This window comes from Macaca fascicularis, chromosome 14, assembly GCF_037993035.2.
Source record: "Macaca fascicularis isolate 582-1 chromosome 14, T2T-MFA8v1.1".
In the NCBI taxonomy this organism is placed as follows: Eukaryota; Metazoa; Chordata; class Mammalia; order Primates; family Cercopithecidae; genus Macaca; species Macaca fascicularis.
In genome coordinates this window covers 18537632-18559635 of record NC_088388.1, presented here as the reverse complement: position 1 = coordinate 18559635, position 22004 = coordinate 18537632, and the positions used below count along the sequence as shown (strand labels likewise).

At 46.3% G+C, this 22004-nt stretch overlaps 1 protein-coding gene across 50 annotated transcripts in view; it reads left to right on the top strand.

The window, feature by feature from the left end:
- Positions 1–22004, top strand: part of MADD (MAP kinase activating death domain) — a 56797-nt gene that overhangs the window by 16617 nt on the left and 18176 nt on the right. For 7 of the 50 annotated variants that reach the window (XM_074013668.1, XM_074013658.1, XM_074013664.1 and 4 more), the window contains exons 15-28: positions 653–754; positions 3616–3718; positions 4088–4274; positions 4370–4520; positions 4828–5034; positions 6815–6868; positions 8152–8252; positions 9743–9814; positions 10144–10302; positions 18610–18718; positions 18999–19061; positions 19300–19420; positions 19524–19629; positions 21738–21848. In XM_074013668.1, coding sequence (XP_073869769.1) covers positions 653–754; positions 3616–3718; positions 4088–4274; positions 4370–4520; positions 4828–5034; positions 6815–6868; positions 8152–8252; positions 9743–9814; positions 10144–10302; positions 18610–18718; positions 18999–19061; positions 19300–19420; positions 19524–19629; positions 21738–21848 — 1646 coding nt within the window. Of the gene's footprint in view, positions 1–652; positions 755–3615; positions 3719–4087; positions 4275–4369; positions 4521–4827; positions 5035–6814; positions 6869–8151; positions 8253–9742; positions 9827–10143; positions 10303–18609; positions 18719–18998; positions 19062–19299; positions 19421–19523; positions 19630–21737; positions 21849–22004 lie in introns of all 50 variants that reach the window. The other 43 variants (XM_074013667.1, XM_074013657.1, XM_074013663.1 and 40 more) reach the window with 11 other exon arrangements.

Here is a 22004-nt window from a genome sequence, read left to right as displayed (position 1 = left end):
TCATTATTATGCCTGGTCGTTTCAGTCTATTTCAGGTAAGAGCTGGATGGGTAACTGGAAAACAGGCAGTAAATTCAGAATCACACACTTGTACTTATATTTAATGGAAATACTCTGGTCAAATTTGATTTGAGTCTATATCTGGTATCTTCTTTGCCTCATAACGGACTCTTCCATGAATGTGCTTTGAAATTGATACGAGATTGAATTTTGTGCTTAGAGAGTATTTCCAGCAGTGTGGGGTGGTATCAGTTAAAGATTGAAGACAGACTATGGACTAGAGAGAGCCAACATCGAGGATCCCTGTTATCGTGAGTTTCTTCAGCAGCCAGGGAGGGACAGTGCCAGCTTCAGACCAGAAGCCCGTTAACTGCCAGCTTTCATGCTGTGCAGCAGTAGATGAGAGACTCAGATATTATCATGTGAGGTGGACAGAGAAAGCTGTTACTGGGTTTTGGCTGCTCCTGGCAATGGCTCCATTGTTTGCCTGGAGTTAGACTTGATCCTTTCTAAGACAGATCAGAGATGATCTGATCCATCAAACTGGGACTGTGTTTGGAAAGGAGGGAGGTGCAGATGCTGATAGTCATTAGTCTAATGCTTTGATTACTTACTCTGCCAAGTCATCACTCTCGCACCCTCCCCTTGATAGGCAGCCTCTATCGGAACCACAGTACCAGCTTCAGTCTTTCAAACCTCACACTGCCCACCAAAGGTGTCCGAGAGAAGGCCACACCCTTCCCCAGTCTGAAAGGTAACTACAGCCTTCCTTTTGCCAAGCCAGGTTTCTCCGGGAGATATTTCAGGCTGTGGGTTCATGTCAGGAGCCCTGCATCTGGTGAATCCTTTGACCTGGTTGTCATCCCTCATGTTGCTCCTCATGGCTTTCACTGCACATCTTGGGCTCCGATGGTTGTCAAATGGAAACCATCTTCATAGCTAGAGAGGGCCCTGTTATGTCATTTAGGACAATGGCAGCTGTGGGATTACTGCTGCTTCTCGGGAGGACCCTGTCAGGGTACGTGATTAACATAGGGATCATCAGCCGCCTCCAGTCGTCTGCTGGGTTGCCACTGCATGAACTTAGGACAAACTCCATGCCAAGGAGCTGGCCTACCAGAGAATGGTTATGGAGAGCCTGGCAGCATTTATAGAGCACAGCCTCTCACCTCTCACGCACTCATAAGCCTGTCAACCCAGGGCTTGTGAGCGCGCCAAGTAGTATTTGTTAGTTTCTAGGGGCAGTTAAGACCTTATTTGAAAGCCAGGCGCAGTGGCTTACACCTGTAATCCCAGCACTTGCAATTTGGGAGGCCAAGGCAGGTGGATCACGATGTCAGGAGATCAAGACCATCCTGGCTAACATGGGGAAACCCCGTCTCTACTGAAAACAAAAAAAAATTAGCCAGGTGTGGTGGCGGGCGCCTGTAGTCCCAGCTACTTGGAAGGCTGAGGCAGGAGAATGGCGTGAACCCGGGAGGCGGAGCTTGCAGTGAGCTGAGATCATGCCCCTGCCCTCCAGCCTGGGCGACAGAGCAAGACTCTATCTTAAAAAGTAAAAAGACCTTATTTGAATTTGGCTTGTGCCATCTGACAGTTTCAGGGGCTTTTCTGAATTTGATTTTTTTTTTTTTTTTTCCTGAGACAGAGTGTCACATCCCAGGCTGGATAGAGTGCAGGGTGGCGATCTTGCCTCACTGTAACTGCTGCCATCCAGGCTCAAGTGATTCACATGCTTCAGCCTCCCGTATAGCTGGAATTACAGGCACACGTCACCTCGCCCAGCTAATTTTTGTATTTTTAGTAGAGATGGGGTTTCACCATGTTGGCCAGGCTGGTCTTGAACTCCTAACCTTGAGTGATCTGCCCACCTCGGCCTCCCAAAGTGCCAGGATTACAGGTGTGAGCCACCGCACCTGGCCTGATTTTTTTGTTTTCTCTGGATGGTGTGCCGAAATATTTAACTGTGGTAGGAAGTGCAGCGAGAAGCAACCTCATGTATTCTATTTTTTTTTTTTTTTGAGACGGAGTCTTGCTGTGTTGCCCAGGCTGGAGTGTAGTGGCGCAATCTCAGCTCATTGCAAGCTGTGCCTCCTGGGTTCACGCCATTCTCCTGCCTCAGCCTCCCAAGTAGCTGGGACTTCAGGCGCCTGCCACCACGCCCAGCTAATTTTATGTATTTTTAGTAAAGACAAGGTTTCACTGTGTTAGCTAGGATGGTCTCAATCTCCTGACCTCGTGATCTACCCGCCTCGGCCTCCCAAAGTGCTGGGATTACAGGCGTGAGCCACCGCGCCCGGCCAACCTCATGTATTCTTTAACTGATCTCTCATTCCTATTGGTAAAAAACGTCAGGTTACTTGGGTGCAGTAGCTCACACCAGTCATCCTAGCTACTTGGTAGGCTGAGGCAGGAGGTTCACTTGAGCCCAGGAGTTTGAGGTACAGTGAGCTATAATTAGGCCAGTGTACTCCAGCCTGGACGACAGAGTGAAACCCTGTCTCTAAAAGAAACCAACAGAAACAAGCAAATAACATTGTCAGGAGTCTAAGGCATGTTCTTAGGTGGTGATGGGAACATTGGATAAATGGGCAAAGGGACATCAGAGCTGGTAGTGTAAGGAGCGAACTAGCACTGCCAGGGAATCCACATGTGGCCGGGTAGGCTAGGGATGGAAGGGTGTCAGTGACACTGGCCTTCATTTGGTACATTTGAAGAGGAGAGCAATTGAAACTCTTTCATTGCATGCTGATGCATTGTCGCATTTGCTGCACTTACCCTCTCACCCACCTCCCATCCTCATGCCCTGACCCCCACTCCCAACAATAGCATCTGCAAGATGGGTCGCTTCCCTGCACATGCCCTCAGGCCCCTGACCCCCTGTGCTGGATGTTTTCTGAAAACCAGCGGTCCCTCTTTCATGCATGTGTGTGTGCAGTACCTGAAGCCTCCCTGTGTCATTTACCCGCCCCTGGCTTTGAGAGGCCACGTCTTAAGGATGGTCTTTTCTTAGAGCCTTGGTTGTCTCCTGGTCACTTGGCTTCCAGCTCTGAGGTGCCCGAGAACCAAAGTTATGTGCATTCCTCAAGCTTTGGGAGAATGCTCAGATTATCTGGCTTACTGCTCCTCGGAGGGGTAGAGGGGTTGCGGTATTGTGGTGCACCTACTAATTGTGTATTTTGTGTCCCAGTATTTGGGCTAAATACTCTAATGGAGATTGTTACTGAAGCCGGCCCCGGGAGTGGTGAAGGTGGGTCTTGCCTGTGAGCTGTGCATGATCTTTTTTTTTTTTCTCTAGCATCTTCTGTGCCTGCCCGAGGGCCATCCTTCTCATGGAGCTAGCAGCATCACATGAGTGACCTGCTTGCCCCGTTCCCCGTGACGCCCATGCTTGCCCATGGGGCGTGCTGCTGGTGCATGTGGAGTGGCCTGAGTCTCCATCCCCACCTCCTCCACATTGCCATGGCTGGTTTCTACCTACGTATGATGCCTTGGTGCTACCCTCACCCAGCCCTTCTGAGGAACGGGCGTGGAACATGGCTACTCAGGGCTGTGCTGGCATGAGCTCCTGCACTATAATAGTGATGTCTCTCATTCCTGCCTCCCCTGCCACAGGAAACAGGAGGGCGTTAGTGGATCAGAAGTCATCTGTCATTAAACACAGCCCAACAGTGAAAAGAGAACCTCCATCACCCCAGGGTCGATCCAGCAATTCTAGGTAATAAATGGTAGAGCTGTTTTAAAAGTTCTCAGGTAGAGGTGGGGTGGTTCCTCTGCAGAACTTTAGGGATAGAGTGTGAGAGAAGCTCTCAATGGGGTAGATGTAATCAATTTCTTGCCAGCACTTCTCATTCTGGCTTGATCTCCATGCAATTGAAAGCTTACAGTGTTGAGCGGAGTGAATCAGCAGTGGTGGGTATTTGGGCAAATCAGGTTCTCTGGAGAGTTGGGGGATGTGGTGGACTTGGACATTCAGAGATGTGGCTTTGTGTTTTACCCCTGGAGGCAGGCCTCTAGTCTGGGTGAAAGGTGGGGGGTGCTCTGCAAAGGAGCTGGTGACCACAGAAGCGGTGTGTGGACCCTGTAGTGAGAACCAGCAGTTCCTGAAGGAGGTGGTACACAACGTGCTGGACGGCCAGGGAGTTGGCTGGCTCAACATGAAAAAGGTGCGCCGGCTCCTGGAGAGCGAGCAACTGCGAGTCTTTGTCCTGAGCAAGCTGAACCGCACGGTGCAGTCAGAGGACGATGCCCGGCAGGACATTATCCCGGATGTGGTCAGTGTTGGGGGTAGGGAGTCAGAGTAACTGGGGAGAGGGATGTGAATACCAAAGGCAATTTGCCAACGCTAGCCCCTGGGTTATTGTTGCAGGAGGTCAGTCGGAAGGTGTACAAGGGAATGTTAGACCTCCTCAAGTGTACAATCCTCAGCCTGGAGCAGTCCTATGCCCATGCGGGTCTGGGTGGCATGGCCAGCATCTTTGGGCTTCTGGAGATCGCCCAGACCCACTACTATAGTAAAGGTAGGGATTGTATCTGCTGGGCACCATGCCATCCCCAACTCTCCCACTTGTCTCCCAAAGAGAAAATGTATTTGTCCCCAGGACAGATTTCCAGTACCATGCTGCTTCCCATCTGGCTTTGGGGTTTTATTTTCTATGCATGTTTATACGTAGTGAGTGTTTTTTGTTATGAAAAATAAGACATCAGCTCATCTTTCCCTGAACTCCTTCATTCCACACCCTTCTGTATCCTGGCTCCTCCCACCTCATGTCTGCACCTTGATTCCTACTCATTACTTCTCTTGACTTCTTGATTTTTTTCTCTCAGAACCAGACAAGCGGAAGAGAAGTCCAACAGAAAGTGTAAATACCCCAGTTGGCAAGGATCCTGGCCTAGCTGGGCGGGGGGACCCAAAGGCTATGGCACAGCTGAGAGTTCCCCAGGTGGGACCTCGGGCACCAAGTGCCACAGGAAAGGGTCCTAAGGAACTGGACACCAGAAGTTTAAAGGAAGAAAATTTTATAGCGTCTATTGGTACGTATCAGTGTGTTTGGTGCGGTAGAGGGGTCCTGGCTTCGTAAATATCCCTTTCTCCTCAATTCATCCAGAATCCTGCCTTTCTCTGCCCCATGCTTTGCTTCCTAGAGAGAGAAGGAGACCTGTGTCCATTTCTAGTGGTGTTTCTTTGTACTTCTCTAGTCTTTATATTTCATCCGCAGCCACCCCTCACCCTGTATCTTAGAGGAAGAATGGAGGTTTTGTTTAGAGGGCCCAGTAAGGCTTACTGCAGGTGGTGTGAGCTGTACTCCTGGCCGCTCTTTTTATTTACATCTGCATTTCTTCACATAGTGGAGAGAATTCCTGGAAGTGCTCAGGAAGTTTATAGATGCATCTTTGGGCTATACAAACGACATTTGTGTCTCTGAAGCCAGTGTCCTCCCATCCAGCCATTACACTGCTCTGGAATGTGCTCCTCTGGGCCATGTCTGGCAACCCCATTTCCCTGGGTTCTGGATCTTTGAGGTATAGGTTTCCAAGTCAGTTCTTTAAATGCTTCCTCATGGACTTGATTAAAATCTTGTTTACATTTGGTGTTTCTCCATTCCCACAAAGGCAGTGCCTTAGTGAGCTTTCTGGGCATCACCTCTGTTTGGCTCACTCCCTGCTTGACCTTGAGTCATCGAGGTTGGATCTTTCTTTTTCTGGTTCTAGGTCCCTAGGCACTCTGCTTCCAGCTGATGTTTCATTGCCATGGCCATTAGCAGTTGCCATGTGCTCCCATAAATGGTGATGTGGAACTGATTCCTTTTTAGGGGAGCTACACTTTCCTAGCCAGCAGAATATTATTCTAGTAGCAGTCAACTCCCGGCTTTCTTCTGCCTCATATGATGTTCTAGGAAAAGTACTGACCTGCTAGTATGGAGGTCTGGAGTTTTAGTCCCATATCAGCCTCCAGCTAGGAATGCAATGGGCAAATAACTTCCCCTCTCAGGGTCTCTGTCTCTTCACCTGGGAAATGAGGAAATCATACGGAAATAAGGAAATCATACTAAGTACACTCTGAAGTTCCTTCGAGGAAAATAATTGCTGTGGTTGCCATTCTGTTTTCCTCTATGAGGATGCTGGTCTTGACCATTTTATGTTCTCTGTCACCTCAGCTGGAAGCATTTTTCCAGATTGCTGGTTGGTAGTGCAGGCACTGGCTCTGGGGGTGAGTGGTTTCTTGAGGAGCAATGAGGAGGGGTGCTAACTGCCTGCAGTTTCTTGAGGAGCAATGAGGAGGGGTGCTAACTGCCTGCATGAATTGGCCTCTGTCCAGTCCAGTGAATCAAACAGATTGGTGTTCATGCTTCTGAAACTCTGGCCGCTTGAGGTGTTCGTCTGTCTCATCTGGAATCTGTAAAAATTGTCCTTCCCCAGCTCATTTGGCAGAGAGAGTGTGGCATGGTGGGAGTTTAAATGGATCCTAAGTTACATGATCTTGATCAAGTGCTCCAGCCTCTTTAGGACCAGTTTCCTCATGCAAAAATGAAGGAGCTTTGTTAAGGGCCCTTCCAGCTCTAACATTCTGCAGGGTTTTTACTGCCACATTGGGATTGGAATTGGAAATTTGGAATCTGTTCATGAGTTTGGGTGGAGGGGTTAGATGTCTTGTTTTCTGCCCCTTCTCCCCATGAAGATATCTTTGTATCTCTTGGTTGGTAATCCAGTGCCTGAGACTCAATCGACTTGGGTGGGTGGGTTTCCATTTCATCTGTCTGACCAGCTTCTGACTCTCTGTCTTTCTCTCCTGCTTGCATTGCATCTGGGGTAGAATTGTGGAACAAGCACCAGGAAGTGAAAAAGCAAAAAGCTTTGGAAAAACAGAGTAAGGAACAAATGCCCTTTCCTGTTCCCAAGTCTCCCATACCTGCCAACTCCCCAGGCCCAGTTGGGGCAGGCTCCCTTTGTCAGCCCCACCCCAAATTTGCTCTTAGAGGGTGTTTGGAATGGCAGCAGGTAGGTAGCATGTGACTCCTAGGCGTGTGGCATGTAGGCCGCTTCTTTCCTCCTCCCCTCGTGTCAATCAGGTTATAACCAGGTGTCTACTGAATACAACTCCCCAGAACTTGGTTCTCTGTTGCTTCAGAGTTGGTGGGGAGAACGTTTGCCTATTTTAGTGCCCCCCATTGGCTGATATCTCCCTCACCTGTTAGAAGGCCTGTGGGCACAGTTGGCAGAGATGGTTGCTGTCCCTCCGTGTTGAGTCTGTAGCTGCCCAACTCTCTGGTGGCTTGCCTAGGCACGCTTTCTTGCTTTCTGTCATTCTGTCCTTCTGCCATACCGTTGTGGGTGGGTGGGGGACAAGGGGGGTGGTTTTTATCTCAAACGTAGATGGAGGTAGGCAGTGCCCACCAAAACAGCTGGTGTTTCTTATCTCATCGGGCCCAACCTTTTCTACTTCCTTTAGACACATTTGTTTGGGAAGCATTAAGTGACCTGGGGACCATAAAATGGTTTCAGGTACCAGCAAAGCTCAGACTCTGAGTGCCATGGAATGTGGTTTAGACATTTGTTTGTGGAACTTTTCTTTTTCTTTTTTTTTTTTGAAATGGAGTCTTGCTCTGTTGCCCAGGCTGGAGTGCAGTGGTACGATCTTGGCTCACTGCAACTTCTGCCTCCAGGGCTCAAGCGATTCTCGTGCTTCAACCTCTCGAGTAGCTGGGATTACAGGCATGCACCACCACGCCTGGCTAATTTTTGTATTTTTTGGTAGAGACAGGGTTTCATCATGTTGGCCAAGCTGGTCTCACACTTCTGACTTCAGGTGATCCACCTGCCTCAGCCTCCCAAAGTGATGGGATTACAGGCGTGAGCCACCATGCCCAGCCTTGTGGAGCTTTTTTGTTTTAAGATGATTTGCTCATAATTTTCTCAGGTTGAGAAGATGACTGGAGAACCCATTGGGACCAGGTCTGATTTGTCTTACTTGGTTCTTAAGGCATCTGGGGACCTCTTTTTCCAGTGGGTCCTGAGTTGGGAGTAGTCCTTGGAAAGGTGACTGGGATGGGCTGAACAGGTCTGGGACCAGCCTGTGCTGCTGTCCCTCCCCCTTTACCAGCCTGCCCCTAGCCTTTGTGCACGGAGTAACAGAAGTCTTCCCCTACTCAGGGCCTGAAGTAATCAAACCTGTCTTTGACCTTGGTGAGACAGAGGAGAAAAAGTCCCAGATCAGCGCAGACAGTGGTGTGAGCCTGACGTCTAGTTCCCAGGTTTGTGACAACCTTGTTGAAAATTACGAGGATTAAATATGCTGTCTCAGAATACTTCAAGTTAAAAAAAAAAACAAAACAGCCAGACGGCCGGGCACAGTGGCTCACGCCTATAATCCCAGAACTTTGGGAGGCCGAGGCGGGCGGATCACCTGAGGTTGGGAGTTCGAGACCAGCCTGACCAACATTATGAAACCCCGTCTCTATGAAAAATACAAAATTAGCCAGGCGTGGTGGCGTATACCTGTAATCCCAGCTACCTGGGAGGCTGAGGCAGGAGAATCGCTTTAATCCGGGAGGCGGAGGTTGTGGTGAGCCAAGATTGCACTATTGCACTCCAGCCTGGGTAACAAGGGTGAAACTCTGTCTCAAAAAAAATAAAAATAAAAAAAAAAATAGCCAGGTGCAGCAGTTCATGCCTGTAATCCCAGGACTTTGGGAGGCTGAGGCAGGTGGGTCACTTGAGGTCAGGAGTTGGAGTTCAACACCAGTCTGGCCAACGTGGTGAAACCCCGTCTCTACTAAAAATGTAAAAATTAGCCCGGTGTGGTGGTGGTCGCCTGTAATCCCAGCTACTCCGGAGACTGAGGCGGGAGAATCACTGGAACCCGGGAGGCAGAGGTTGCAGCGAGCTGAGATTGCTCCGCTGCACTCCAGCCTATGCCACAGAGTGGGACTCCGTCTCAAAAAAAGAAAAAAAAATTGACCCTCAAAACAATATAAGTATCTAATGATAAGGAATTGTTAAATAAGTGTAATAGATCCATGTAATGCAATATTAGTATCCATTAAAGGTTGTGTTTTCAAAAATTTAGTGACATGGGAAAATGTTTAACAAAGCTGCATATAGTGTGATTCCAATTTTATTTTTAAAATGTATTGAGAAGAAACTGAAAGGAAATATACTAAAAACAGTGCTTAAGGTGGGAGGTAGATTTACAACTTGTTCTTATTTCCTTATTCTTTCATGTATTTTCTACAGTGAGCATGTACTTTTTTAATGCATTGTTTTTTGTTTTTTGTTTTTGAGACAGGGTCTCACTCTGTCGCTTGGGCTGGAGGGCAGTGGTGTGCTCTCAGCTCACTGCAGCCTCAACCTCCTGGGCCCAAGTGATGCTCCCACCTCAGCATCCTGAGTAGCTGGGACCACAGGCGCCCACCACCATGCCTGGCTAAGTTTGTGTATTTTTTTGTAGAGATAGGGTTTCACCATGTTGCCCAGGCTGGTCTCCAACTCCGGGGCTCAAATGCTCCTCCCACCTCAGCCTCCCAAAGTGCCAGGACTACAGGCGTGAGCCTCTGCCAGGCCTATTTCTTTTTTTTATTATATAAGTTGTACGTGTTTTATATTCCGGAAACAAAAGTTGCTCGTGACTTCTCTAGGGATGATAACAGAAGGGTGGGGATGGGCAGAAAGAAGGTACAGTATTTCTGTGGGAAACTGAGAGGAGATTGGACACCTCCCCTAATGTTCCTGTGTCTTGTTTCAGAGGACTGATCAAGACTCTGTCATCAGCGTGAGTCCAGCTGTTATGATCCGCAGCTCAAGTCAGGATTCTGAAGTTAGCACCGTGGTAGGGGAACACCACACTGGCATCGTGGTGGGTGGGGTGTGGATTTCCCCTTTGGAAAAGGGCGCTACTTTCTCTTTGGAGGCTGCTCTGAGTCTCAGGTCAGCATGGTTCTCATGGTGGAGAGGTTTAGCATCATAAGTGTGTGTACACGAGATTTCACCCAGAGCTTCTCAACTTATAAAGAAGGTACTTCCAGAGGCTGTCTGACACACCTTTGAAATTGAATATTTTTTTATGGTGGCAGGGAGCTCTAACAGCTTGGCATTTCTGGGGCCCATCCCTGGGGACTATCTCTTACTACCTTTTTTCTTTTACAGGTGAGTAATAGCTCTGGAGAGACTCTTGGAGCTGACAGTGACTTGAGCAGCAATGCAGGTGACGGACCAGGTGGCGAGGGCAGTGTTCACCTGGCAAGCTCTCGGGGCACTTTGTCTGATAGTGAAATTGAGACCAACTCTGCTACAAGCACCATCTTTGTAAGCTTTGTTTGCCAACAAAAGAAGACCATTTCTTTAATGGGGGAGGGAAGCAGGCTAGAAAAGAATGAAAGTTAAGAGACACTAAAGAGGTGAAGGTTAAATAAGGAAGAGGTAATCCTCATATATTTGGCTGTAAGGAAAACATTTCTTAAGGCTTTTTTCAGTCGTTTGACTTACGATCTGGGACTTTTAGAACCCTCTCCTGAATCACTGATGAGTTATGCTCCTTGCCCAGTCAGATAAGGGCTTCGAATCCTATGTAGTATTAATCCCCAGGTCTAACACAGGCAAAGTGATGCCTTTGTGGTATTTGTCAGGACAATCACAGCTCTCATTTAGTACCAGTCTGTTTCTATGGAGTATCCAGTTTTATTTTGGTCTCTGCTCTATTTATATAGCATCTTAAAATAGCATTCTATTTTAGTATATTACTAACAGTTATTTGAAGTTTTCATTTATTAATAAACATCCATGAAGTGATTTACTAAGTGCCAGATTTTGCGCTAAAGAAACAGGGATGAAAAAGGCATAATTTTTACTCAAGAAGTTTGTGATTCACTATATTGCTGTGACTAGTCTCTTCTAATAGGTGAGGGGAACAATGCCTTGGGAAAAAAGAACTTCCCTAGATCACACAGTAAGCCTGTAATCAGCTGGAAGGAGATGAATTCTTTTTAGTCCTTGCCTTAGACATCTGGGTTTTTTGTTTGTTTGTTTGTTTGTTTTACACAGGGTCTCACTCTGTTGCCCAGGCTGGAGTGTAGTGGCACAATCACTGCTCACTGCAGCCTTAACCTCCCAGGCTCAAGTGGTCCTCCCACCTCAGCCTCCCAAGTAGCTGGGACTACAGGCATACATCACCATGCCTGGCTAATTTTTTTAGTTTTTTGTAGAAATTGGATTCCCCTCTGTTGTCTAGGCCAGTCTCAAACTCCTGGGTTAAGTGAGCCTCCTGCCTTGGCCTCTCAAAGTGGCATGAGCCACTGTGCCCAGCCTCTGCTTTTTAATGTATATGTGCCTCTATAGGCTGTTAAAACACTGATAGACTTGCCACTTTATTAAACGGAGATGAGAATGGATGTGCTCTATAAGAACTTATAGGCATAGGTCCTTATCTTTGGCCCGTGGGGTGAAAGGAAGAAAAATTTAAATGAAACCAGCTATTTAAGACTGGTAATCTTGCCCACTCGCAGAGCCTTCTGTATGTGTTTTTAATAGATTCAGTGACCTCCCAGAGTGAAGATTGGGAATAGGATTGAGAGGCTATTCAAGTTAATGGGCCTTAACTCTCTCTGAGTCTGAACAGACTGGTTGGTTGATTGAATGATTAATTGATTTTTCTTTTGTGCTGACAGTTTATTAGGGGTTTTCTTTTCTTTCTTCTTCTTTTTTTTTTTTTTTTTTGAGATGAAGTCTCGCTCTGTCGCCCAGGCTGGAGTGCAGTGGTGCAGTCTCGGCTCACTGCAAGCTCCGCCTCCTGGGTTCACGGCATTCTCCTGCCTCAGCCTCCCAAGTAGCTGTTACTACAGGTGCCCGCCACCACACCCAGCTAATTTCTTGTATTTTTAGTAGAGACAAGGTTTCACCGTGTTAGCCATGATGGTCTCGATCCCCTGACCTCATGATCCTCCCGCCTCAGCCTCCCAAAGTGCTGGGATTACAGGTGTGAGCCACCGCGCCCGGCCAGGGATTTTCAATAATGTTTTCTTTTCATATTAGTTCAACCTTCACCCCAAAATCTAACCATGGATCGTAAAAGTTAAGTTGACAACAGGTCTAGCCTGCTATACTTCCTGTTTACCTTTAGATGCTTTTCAAGCCAATAGAGGTTACATTTGTGGTGGAAGGAGCCAGAGTAATAGGAAAATTACTTCTCTTCGCTTCAAAGAAAATCCTCCACCTTGAGCGTCTTCTGAACTTTTCACCGTAAGACATCTCAGTGCTTGCTGTACCCTTCAGCCGCATAGCTGTGAGGATAGCAACCATCAGTTTCTCATAAATGGAAGCGGCAGTGAGAACTGTCTACAGCAGTTTGGCTTCAAGGCCTTTGTAGAGGCCCATTATTCCAAAACACCTGTTAGCCATTTGTGTGTCTTTTTTTAAGAGAGATCTGTTCAGCTCATTTGCCCATTTTTTAATAGATTGTGTTTTTTTGCTGTTGAGTTCTTTCTTGTATATTCTAGATATTAATCTCTTGTCAGATGAATAGTTTGTAAATATTTTCTTCCATTCTGCAGACTATCTCTTCACTCAGTTCATCATGTCCTTTGTTGTGCAGAAGCTTTTTAGTTTAATATAATCCTGTTTGTCTACTTTTGCTTTTGTTGCCTGTGCTTTTGAGGTCTCCATAAACTTTTTGCCCAGACCAATGTCCTGAAGCATTTCTGCTACGTTTTCTTCTAGTAGTTTTATAGTTTTGGGTCTTATATTTAAGTCTTTAATCCATTTTGGGTTGATTTTTGTATATGGTGAGAGGTAGGTGTCTAGTTTTATTTTTCTGAATAATGGATATCAGGTTTTCCGAGCACCATTTATTGAAGAGACTGTCCCTACCCCTGGTGAATATTCTTGGTTCCTTTGTCAAAAAACAGTTGGCTATAAATATATGGATTTCTTTCTGGGTTCTCTATTCTGTTCCATTGGTCTATGGGTCTGTTTTTTATGCCAGTAGCATGCAGTTATGGTTACTGTAGCTTTCTCTTATATTTTGAAGTCTAGTAGTGTGATACCTTTTTGCCCAGTATTGTTTTGGCTATCTGGGGTCTTTTGTGGTTCCATATGAATTTTAGGATTGTTTTTTCTATCTCTGTGAAGAATACCATTGGTGGCCGGGCGCGGTGGCTCACGCCTGTAATCCCAGCACTTTGGGAGGCCGAGTCGGGCGGATCACGAGGTCAGGAGATCGAGACCATCCTGGCTAACACGGTGAAACCCCGTCTCTACTAAAATACAAAGAAACTAGCTGGGCATGGTGGCGGGCGCCTGTAGTCCCAGCTACTCGGGAGGCTGAGGCAGGAGAATGACGTGAACCCGGGAGGTGGAGCTTGCAGTGAGCCGAGATCGCACCACTGCACTCCAGTCTGGGCGACAGAGTGAGACTCCGTCTCAAAAAAAAAAAAAAACAAAGAATACCATTGGTATTTTGGTAGGAATTGCCTTGAATCTATAGATCACTTTTGGTAGTATGGTCATTTTCACAATATTCTTCCAATCCATGAACATGGTGTATGTATCTTTACATCTTTTCCCTAAACTCGTTCTTACATCAGTGTTTTCTATTTTTCCTCATGGAGATCTTTTACCTCCTTCATTGAATTTATTCGTAGGGCATTAATTTTTTATTTATTTATTTATTTTTTTGAGATGGTGTCTCGCTCTGTTGCCCAGGCTGGAGTGCAGTGGTGTGATCTCGGCTCACTGCAAGCTCCGCCTCCTGGGTTCACGCCATTCTCCTGCCTCAGCCTCCCGAGTAGCTGGGACTACAGGCGCACGCCACCATGCCCGGCTAACTTTTTTGTATTTTTTTAGTAGAGATGGAGTTTCACCATGTTAGCCAGGATGGTCTCGATCTCCTGACCTCGTGATCTGCCCACCTTGGCCTCCTAAAGTGCTGGGATTACAGGCGTGAGCCACTGCGCCCGGCCTCTGCTGTTTTATTGTTGGTGTATAGACACACTACTGATTTTTATATGTTGATTTTATATCCTGCAACTTTATTGAATTCACTTATTCTGAGTTTTCTAGTGGAGATTTTAGGGCTTTCTTTTTTCTTTTTCTTTTTTTTTTTTTTTTTTTAAGATAGAACCAGGCTGGAGTAGTGCAGTGGTGCAATATCGGTTCACTGCAGCCTCCACCTACTGGGCTCAAGCAGTCCTTCCATCTCAGTCTCTCGAGTAGCGGGGACTACAGGCATGCGCCACCATGCCCAGCTGATTTTTGTGTTTGTAGAGACAAGGTGTTCCCATGTTGCCCAGACTGGTCTGGAACTCCTGGGCTCAAGCGATCCACCTGCCTTGGCCACCCAAAGTGCTAGGATTAACAGGTGTGAACCACAATACCCAGCCCGCTTTGAGGGACAGTTTGACTTCCTTCTGTCCAATTTGGATGCCCTTTCTTTCTCTGGCCTAATTGCTTTGATTAGCACTTCCAGTTGAATAAAAGTGGTGGAATTAGACATCCTTGTCTTGTTACAGATCGTAGAGGAAAAGTTTTCATCTTTTCCCCATTTAGTATGATGTTGGTTGTGGGTTTGTCATATGTGACTTTTATTGTTTTGAGGTATGTTCTCTGTACCTAACTTGTTGAGAGGTTTTATCATGAAGGGATGTTGACTTTTATTGAATACTTTTGTATTTGGTATTAGTTTTTCTTTTTTTTTTTTTTTTTTTTTTTGAGACGGAGTCTCGCTCTGTCGCCCAGGCTGGAGTGCAGTGGCCGGATCTCAGCTCACTGCAAGCTCCGCCTCCCGGGTTCACGCCATTCTCCTGCCTCAGCCTCCCAAGTAGCTGGGACTACAGGCGCCCGCCACCTCGCCCGGCTAGTTTTTTGTATTTTTTAGTAGAGACGGGGTTTCACCATGTTAGCCAGGATGGTCTCTATCTCCTGACCTCGTGATCCGCCCGTCTCCGCCTCCCAAAGTGCTGGGATTACAGGCTTGAGCCACCGCGCCCAGCCTAGTTTTTCTTTAAATGTTTTTAGAATTCTGCATTGAAGCTATTGGGTCCTGAGCCTTTCTCTTCTTTCTTTCTTTTTTTTTTTTTTGAGACGGAGTCTTGCTCTGTTGCCCAGGCTAGAGTGCAGTTGTGTGATCTCAGCTCACTGCTACCTCCACCTCCCGGGTTCAAGCAGTTCTCCTGCTTCAGCCTCCCAAGTAGCTGGGATTAAAGGCGCCCACGACCACACCTGGCTAATTTTTGTATTTTTAGTAGAGACGAGGTTTCGCCATGTTGTCCAGGGTGGTCTCGAACTCCTGACCTCAAGTGATCTGCCCCCCTCGGCCTCCCAAAGTGCTGGGATTACAGGCGTCTGCTCCACTGCGCCCAACTTTTTTTTTGAGACAGAGTCTTGCTCTGTTGCTCAGGCTGGAGTGCAGTGGTGTGATGTTGGCTCACTGCAACTTCTGCCTCTCAGGTTCAAGCAATTCTCATACCTCAGCCTCTCGAGTAGCTGGGATTACAGGTATTGACCACCATGCCTGGCTAATTTTTGTATTTTTAATAGAGACAGGGTTTCATCATGTTGGCCAGTCTGGTCTCGAGCTACAGGCCTCAAGTGATCTGCCTGCCTGAGCCTCCCAAAGTGCTGGGATTACAGGCATTAACCATCGTGCTCTGTGATGGGAAGCTTTTTATTACAGATTCAATCTCATTACTTGTAATTGGACCGTTCAGGTTGCTATTTCTTGGTTAAATCTTGGTAGATTGTTTATGTCTAAGAATGTATCCATTTCTAATTTGTTGGCATGTAGTTATAGTCCCTTGTTATTTGTTGTTTTTCTGTGATGGCAATTGTAATGTTTCCTTTTTTGTTTTTGGTGTTTTTTTGGCGGGAGTCTTCTCTCTCTCTCTCTCTCTCTTTCTCTCTCTCTCTCTCTCTCTCTCTCTCTCTCTTTTGGTTAGTCTAGCTCTAATGGTTTGTGGATTTTGTTTCTCTTTACGAAAATGAACTTTTCATTTTGTTGATTATTTATTTATTTATTTTGAGACAGAGTTTTGCTCTTGTTGCCCAGGCTGGAGTGCAATGGTGCATTCTTGGCCCACTGCAACCTCCACCTCCTGGGTTCAGGTGATTCTTCTGCCTCAGCCTCCCAAGTAGCTGAGATTACAGGTGCCGACCGCCACACCCGGCTATTTTTTTTTTTTTTTTGTATTTTTACTAGAGATGGGGTTTCGCCATGTTGGCCAGGCTGCTCTCGAACTCCTGGCCTCAGGTGATCCACCTGTCTCAGCCTCCCAAAGTGTTGGGATTATAAGCGTGAGCCACCATGCCTGGCCTATATTTTTTAGTCTCAATTTTATTTCTGCTCTGATCTTGATTATTTCTTCTACTAATTTTGGGTTTGGTTTGTTCTTGCTTTCACAATTCTTTGAGCTGCATCATTAAGTTGATTTGAAATCTTCCTACTTTTTTGATGTAGACATTTATTGCTATAAGCTTCTTTCTTAATACTGCTTTTGCTGTATCCCATAGGTTTTGGTATGCTGTGTTTTTATTTTCATTTGTGTGAAGAAATTTTTAAATTTCCTTCTTAATTTCTTTGTTGACCCATTGGTCACTCAGGAGCATATTTAATTTCCGTGTATTCGTATGATTTTAAAAGTTTGTTATTTCTAATTTTCAGAGCACAGTGTTCCCTTGTGGTCTGAAAAGATACTTGCTGTGATTTCAGTTTTCTTAAATTTCTCGTTATACTTATTTCGTGGCCTAATATGTGGTCTGTCCTAGAGAATGTTCTGGGTGTTGATGAAAAGAATGTGTATTCTACAGCTGTTGGATGGAATGTTCTGTAAATGTCTGTTAGGTCCATTTGGTCTAAAAAGCAATCTGAATCTAAAATGCAGTTTAAATCCAGTGTTTCTGTGTTGATTTTCTGTCTAGATGATCTGTCCAATGCTGAGAGTGAGGTATTGAAGTCCCCAACTGTTACTGTATTGGAGTATATCTCTCCCTTTAGATCTAATAATATTTGCAATATTTGCTTTATATAACTGTTTGGTGTTGAATGCATATGTATTTGCAATTGTTATATCCTCTTGCTGAAGTGATCCCTTTGTTACTATATAATTATTTTGTCTCTTTTTAGGTGTTGGTTTTTTTTTGTTTTTTTTTTTTTTGAGACAGTCTCTCACTCTGTCGCCCAAGCTGGAGTGCAGTGGTGCGATCTTGGCTCACTGCAACCTCCGCCTCCAGGGTTTTCAAGCGTTTCTTCTGCCTTAGCCTCCCAAGTAGCTGCGACGGCAGGCGTGTGCCACCACACCTGGCTAATTTTTTTTTTTTTTTTTTTTTGAGACGGAGTCTGGCTCTGTCGCCAGGCTGGAGTGCAGTGCAGTGGCTGGATCTCAGCTCACTGCAAGCTCCGCCTCCTGGATTCATGCCATTCTCCTGCCTCAGCCTCCGGAGTAGCTGGGACTACAGGCGCCCGCCACCTCGCCCGGCTAGTTTTTTTTTTTTTTTTTTTTTTTTTTTTTGAGACAGAGTCTCGCTGTGTCGCCCAGGCTGGAGTGCAGTGGCCGGATCTCAGCTCACTGCAAGCTCTGCCTCCCGGGTTTTTACGCCATTCTCCTTCCTCAGCCTCCTGAGTAGCCGGGACTACAGGCGCCCGCCACCTCGCCCGGCTAGTTTTTTGTATTTTTTAGTAGAGATGGGGTTTCACCGTGTTAGCCAGGATGGTCTCGAACTCCTGACCTCGTGATCCGCCCGTCTCGGCCTCCCAAAGTGCTGGGATTACAGGCTTGAGCCACCGCGCCCGGCCTAGTTTTTTGTATTTTTTTTAGTAGAGACGGGGTTTCACCGTATTAGCCAGGATGGTCTTGATCTCCTGACCATGTGATCCCGCCCGTCTCAGCCTCCCATTTTTTGTATTTTTAATAGGTACGGGATTTTACCATGTTAGCCAGGAACTCTAGATCTCCTGACGTGGTGATCCAGCCACCTTGGCCTCCCAAAGTGTTGGGATTACAGGCGTGAGCCACTGCACCCGGCTGAAAATCTTTTAATGAATAGAAAATCTACTCAGAAGTAGCAGATGAAGTTAGTGATATTTCTTAGGGACAGTAAAAGATAGGAAAGAAGAAATGAACATTTCTCAATTACTAGCCATGTGCTAGGCACTGTTAGGTGCTTTATATGTATTTTCAAATTTAATTCTTGTAAAGTAGTCCTATGAGGTAGGTATTATAACCTTCCTTTGACAGATTAGGAAAATGAGGCTCAGGGAAGCTGATTTTTGTACCTAAGGTCACATAAGCTAATAAGAGGCAGGGATCTAAGCCTTAGTCAGTCTGATGGTAAACCCTGGGTTCTTTCTGCTGTGTTACGTAACTACACAGAGAATTAATCTGATTGTTATTGTTGTTGCTTTAAAGAGAAAATAATCTTACAGAGACTAAGGAGTAAAGATAAGTCAAAACTGAAAACTTTATTGTATAGTTTAGGAGGCATGGTGGACTTGCAGAAGCATGGGTACTGGAGTTTATGTTGTTAATGGATGGTGACTGGTGTGACAGCCTCTTAGTGAAATGTTTGGTTTCCTTTGCCCCTGTTCATTGCTACCTCGGCCACTGACCTATCATCTCTTCTCTCTAGGGTAAAGCCCATAGCTTGAAGCCAAGCGTAAAGGAGAAGCTGGCAGGCAGCCCCATTCGCACTTCTGAAGATGTGAGCCAGCGAGTCTATCTCTATGAGGGACTCCTAGGTGAGAAACACACTGGGAAGGCCCTTTGCACTGGAGAAAGCTGGCTCAGCCAGGGGAGAGGGTCACACTGAACAAGTAGCTGGTTGGCTTTCTGCTGATCTCAATGCTGACATTAGATAGCAGTTTTATACCTGAAGCAAGCGACTTACTGTGTCCAGAACAAGCAGTGGGTGAAAACTGGACAAGATTGGGTTTTGGTGTTAATCAACAGCCTCTGCCTTTCTGTCTTCCTTTCTTTCCTTTCTTGCTACCATGGTCCTTCCTGCTCTCAAATTGGCAGGAAGGGACAAAGGATCCATGTGGGACCAGTTAGAGGATGCAGCTATGGAGACCTTTTCTATAAGTAACCACATTTATTTGTGTGCTGTGTTCATCCCTCCTCCTTGGGAGGGACTGGGCGTTACTTGAAGGCATCTGGGGCTGGTGGCAGGCATGTTAGATCTGGGGTAGAGAGATTGTGTTTGCTTTGCCCTGGAATTTGTAATTATTCCCTTTTATCTGGATTTTACTCTTTATTTTTGTTTGGCAGCTATATTCTTAAATGTTAAATAGGCCCCCTAAGAAACCTTTATTCTACGCAGGCAAAGAGCGTTCTACTTTATGGGACCAAATGCAATTCTGGGAAGATGCCTTCTTAGATGCTGTGATGTTGGAGAGAGAAGGCATGGGTATGGACCAGGGTCCCCAGGAAATGATCGACAGGTATGGGGCTTAGGAAACCATTGGGAATATGCAGACAGCCTCCTCCTGGTTAGTTCCGTGGTCTCCCACTTGAGGGCTGACTTTTGCTTTGTCTTCTGCTTAGGTACCTGTCCCTGGGAGAACATGACCGGAAGCGCCTGGAAGATGATGAAGATCGCTTGCTGGCCACCCTTTTGCACAACCTCATCTCCTACATGCTGCTGATGAAGGTAATGTCATTTTGCTGTGTCCAGCTCCACTGATGCTAGAAGGGCAAGGCTTGTTCCTGTCACCTGAATTTCGGGGCAGCTGGGAAGCTATCAAGGTATCTTACTTAGGGCTGTCTTCTTGATTGAAAGTCTGAGGCCTCTCTGCCAGCTTAACAATGTTCTGTTTCTCTGAAGCTGCCAGCCTGTTTTACTAAGGAGTGTTGTAGAAATAACTGATGATTCTCTTTTTTTTTTTTTTTTTGAGACAGAGTCTTGCTCTGTCGCCCAGGTAGGAGTGCAGTGGCGCAATCTCAGCTCACTGCAACCTCCACCTCCCCAGTTCAAGTGATTCTTGTGCCTCAGCCTCCCCAGTAGCTGGGATTATAGGTGCAGACCACCATACCCAGCTGGTTTTTGTATTTTTAGTAGAGACGTGGTTTCACCATGTTGGCCAGGCTGGTCTCAAACTCCTGACCTCAGGTGATCCACCCGCCTTGGCCTCCCAAAGTGCTGGGACTACAGGCATGAGCCACTGCGCCTGGCCAAGAACTAATGATTCCATACTATTTATTTATTTATTTATTTTTATTTTCATTTTTTTTGAGACAGAGTCTCACTCTGTCACCCAGGCTGGAGTACAGTGGCACGGTGTTGGCTCACTGCATCCTCTGCCTCCCGGGTTCAAGCAATTCTCCTGCCTCGGCCTCCTGAGTAGCTGGGATTACAGATGTCTGCCACTACGCCCAGCTAATTTTTCTATTTTTAGTAGAGATGGGGTTTCACCATGTTGGCCAGGCGCCTCGGTCTCGTACTTCTGACCTCAAGTGATCCTCTTGCCTCAGCCTCCCAAAGTGCTGGGATTACAGGCAGGAGCTACCATGCCCAGCCATTATTTGTTTATTTTAAGATTTATATGGTCTCCCTTTACTGAGTAGTTTTAGGATGCCAGTAGAGCTTCCCACAAAATACAATGAATTAATTTTTCTTTTTTACAGTAGTAGATTTTTAAAACTTAGAAAGGATGCTCAGGACCAGGAATGGTGGCTCACGCCTGTAATCCCAGCACTTTGGGAGGCCAAGGCAGATGGATCACCTGAGGTCAGGAGTTCTAGACTAGCCTGACCAATATGGTGAAATCCTGTCTCTACTAAAAATACAAAAGTTAGCTGGGCATGGTGGCTCACGCCTCTGATCCCAGCTACTTGGAAGGCTGAGACAGGAGAATCGCTTGAACTCTAGAGAAGAAGGTTGCAGTGAGCTGAGATTGCACCATTATATTCCAGCCTAGGCAACAGGAGTGAAAATCCATCTCAAAAAAAAAAAAAGAAACGATGCTCAGATTTTGTTTTTCAGGACAGCCCTATATCTTACAGAATTTTCCATAGTTATAAGAAGAGCCAGCCATTAACAAAGTAATAGTAGATAGAACTTGGTATGTTGTACTTGGTTTTGTGGCTGTGGAAGAAGTATGTTACCAAGTAGAAGAGTTCTGCTCTCAAAGGGAAACATAAGTCTGGAGTTGATGGGTAGAAGAGAATCGTTTGGAGAAGGAGCCACTGGGTTTCTCCTCCTTTTGTTCTCCCTAACCTCCCTAAGTGTGAAGGAATCAGTTGATCAAATGCAGAGAATGCCCCCAGCCCCTCTTGGTTTGCTTCATTTCCTGGTGTAAGTTTCACTGTACTCTGGAATTTGGAGGGTACTGGTTGACTCTGGCTGGGAAAGGATGATGATCCCTAACCTTCAGAGATGTCTTAGCTACAACCCAGTCTGGTGTTGCCACTCTAAGTCATTTCTGAATTACACTATGAAGAGCCTTGGGGGTTTTCAGAGCCCTTGTAGGGGTGAATGTTGTGGTATTGAGTGGGGATAGGGAGAAAGTCTCCTCTGGAACCAAAACTGCTCTAAGAGCCACTTTTCTGCAGAAGCTAACTAGAGACAGAGCCAGGACTTTTCTTCCCCTCATGGTGGCAGAATACACAGTTGAAAGTTTTCTCCCTTGTTCAGTGATGTGGTCTTTCAGAATTTCACTTCTCTCAGATGGTGGGAAACCCACTTGTACATTCTCTTCTCTCTACCTCAGTCGAGAGGAGAGCAGATCCCTTGTTAAGAGTCCTGTTTTGGCTTTTCAGGTAAATAAGAATGACATCCGCAAGAAGGTGAGGCGCCTAATGGGAAAGTCGCACATTGGGCTTGTGTACAGCCAGCAAATCAATGAGGTGCTTGATCAGCTGGCGAACCTGGTAAGCACATCTGGCCACCCCTTAGGCTTCCCATGGGTCGTTTCTTGGTTTGTGTCACTTCCAGTCCAGTTCACCCCTGATTTTGCAAATGGAGCAGTTGTCTTTGACTCTAAATGAGGCATTAGTCCCTGTGTTCTGTGATGGGATTCTCTGTAT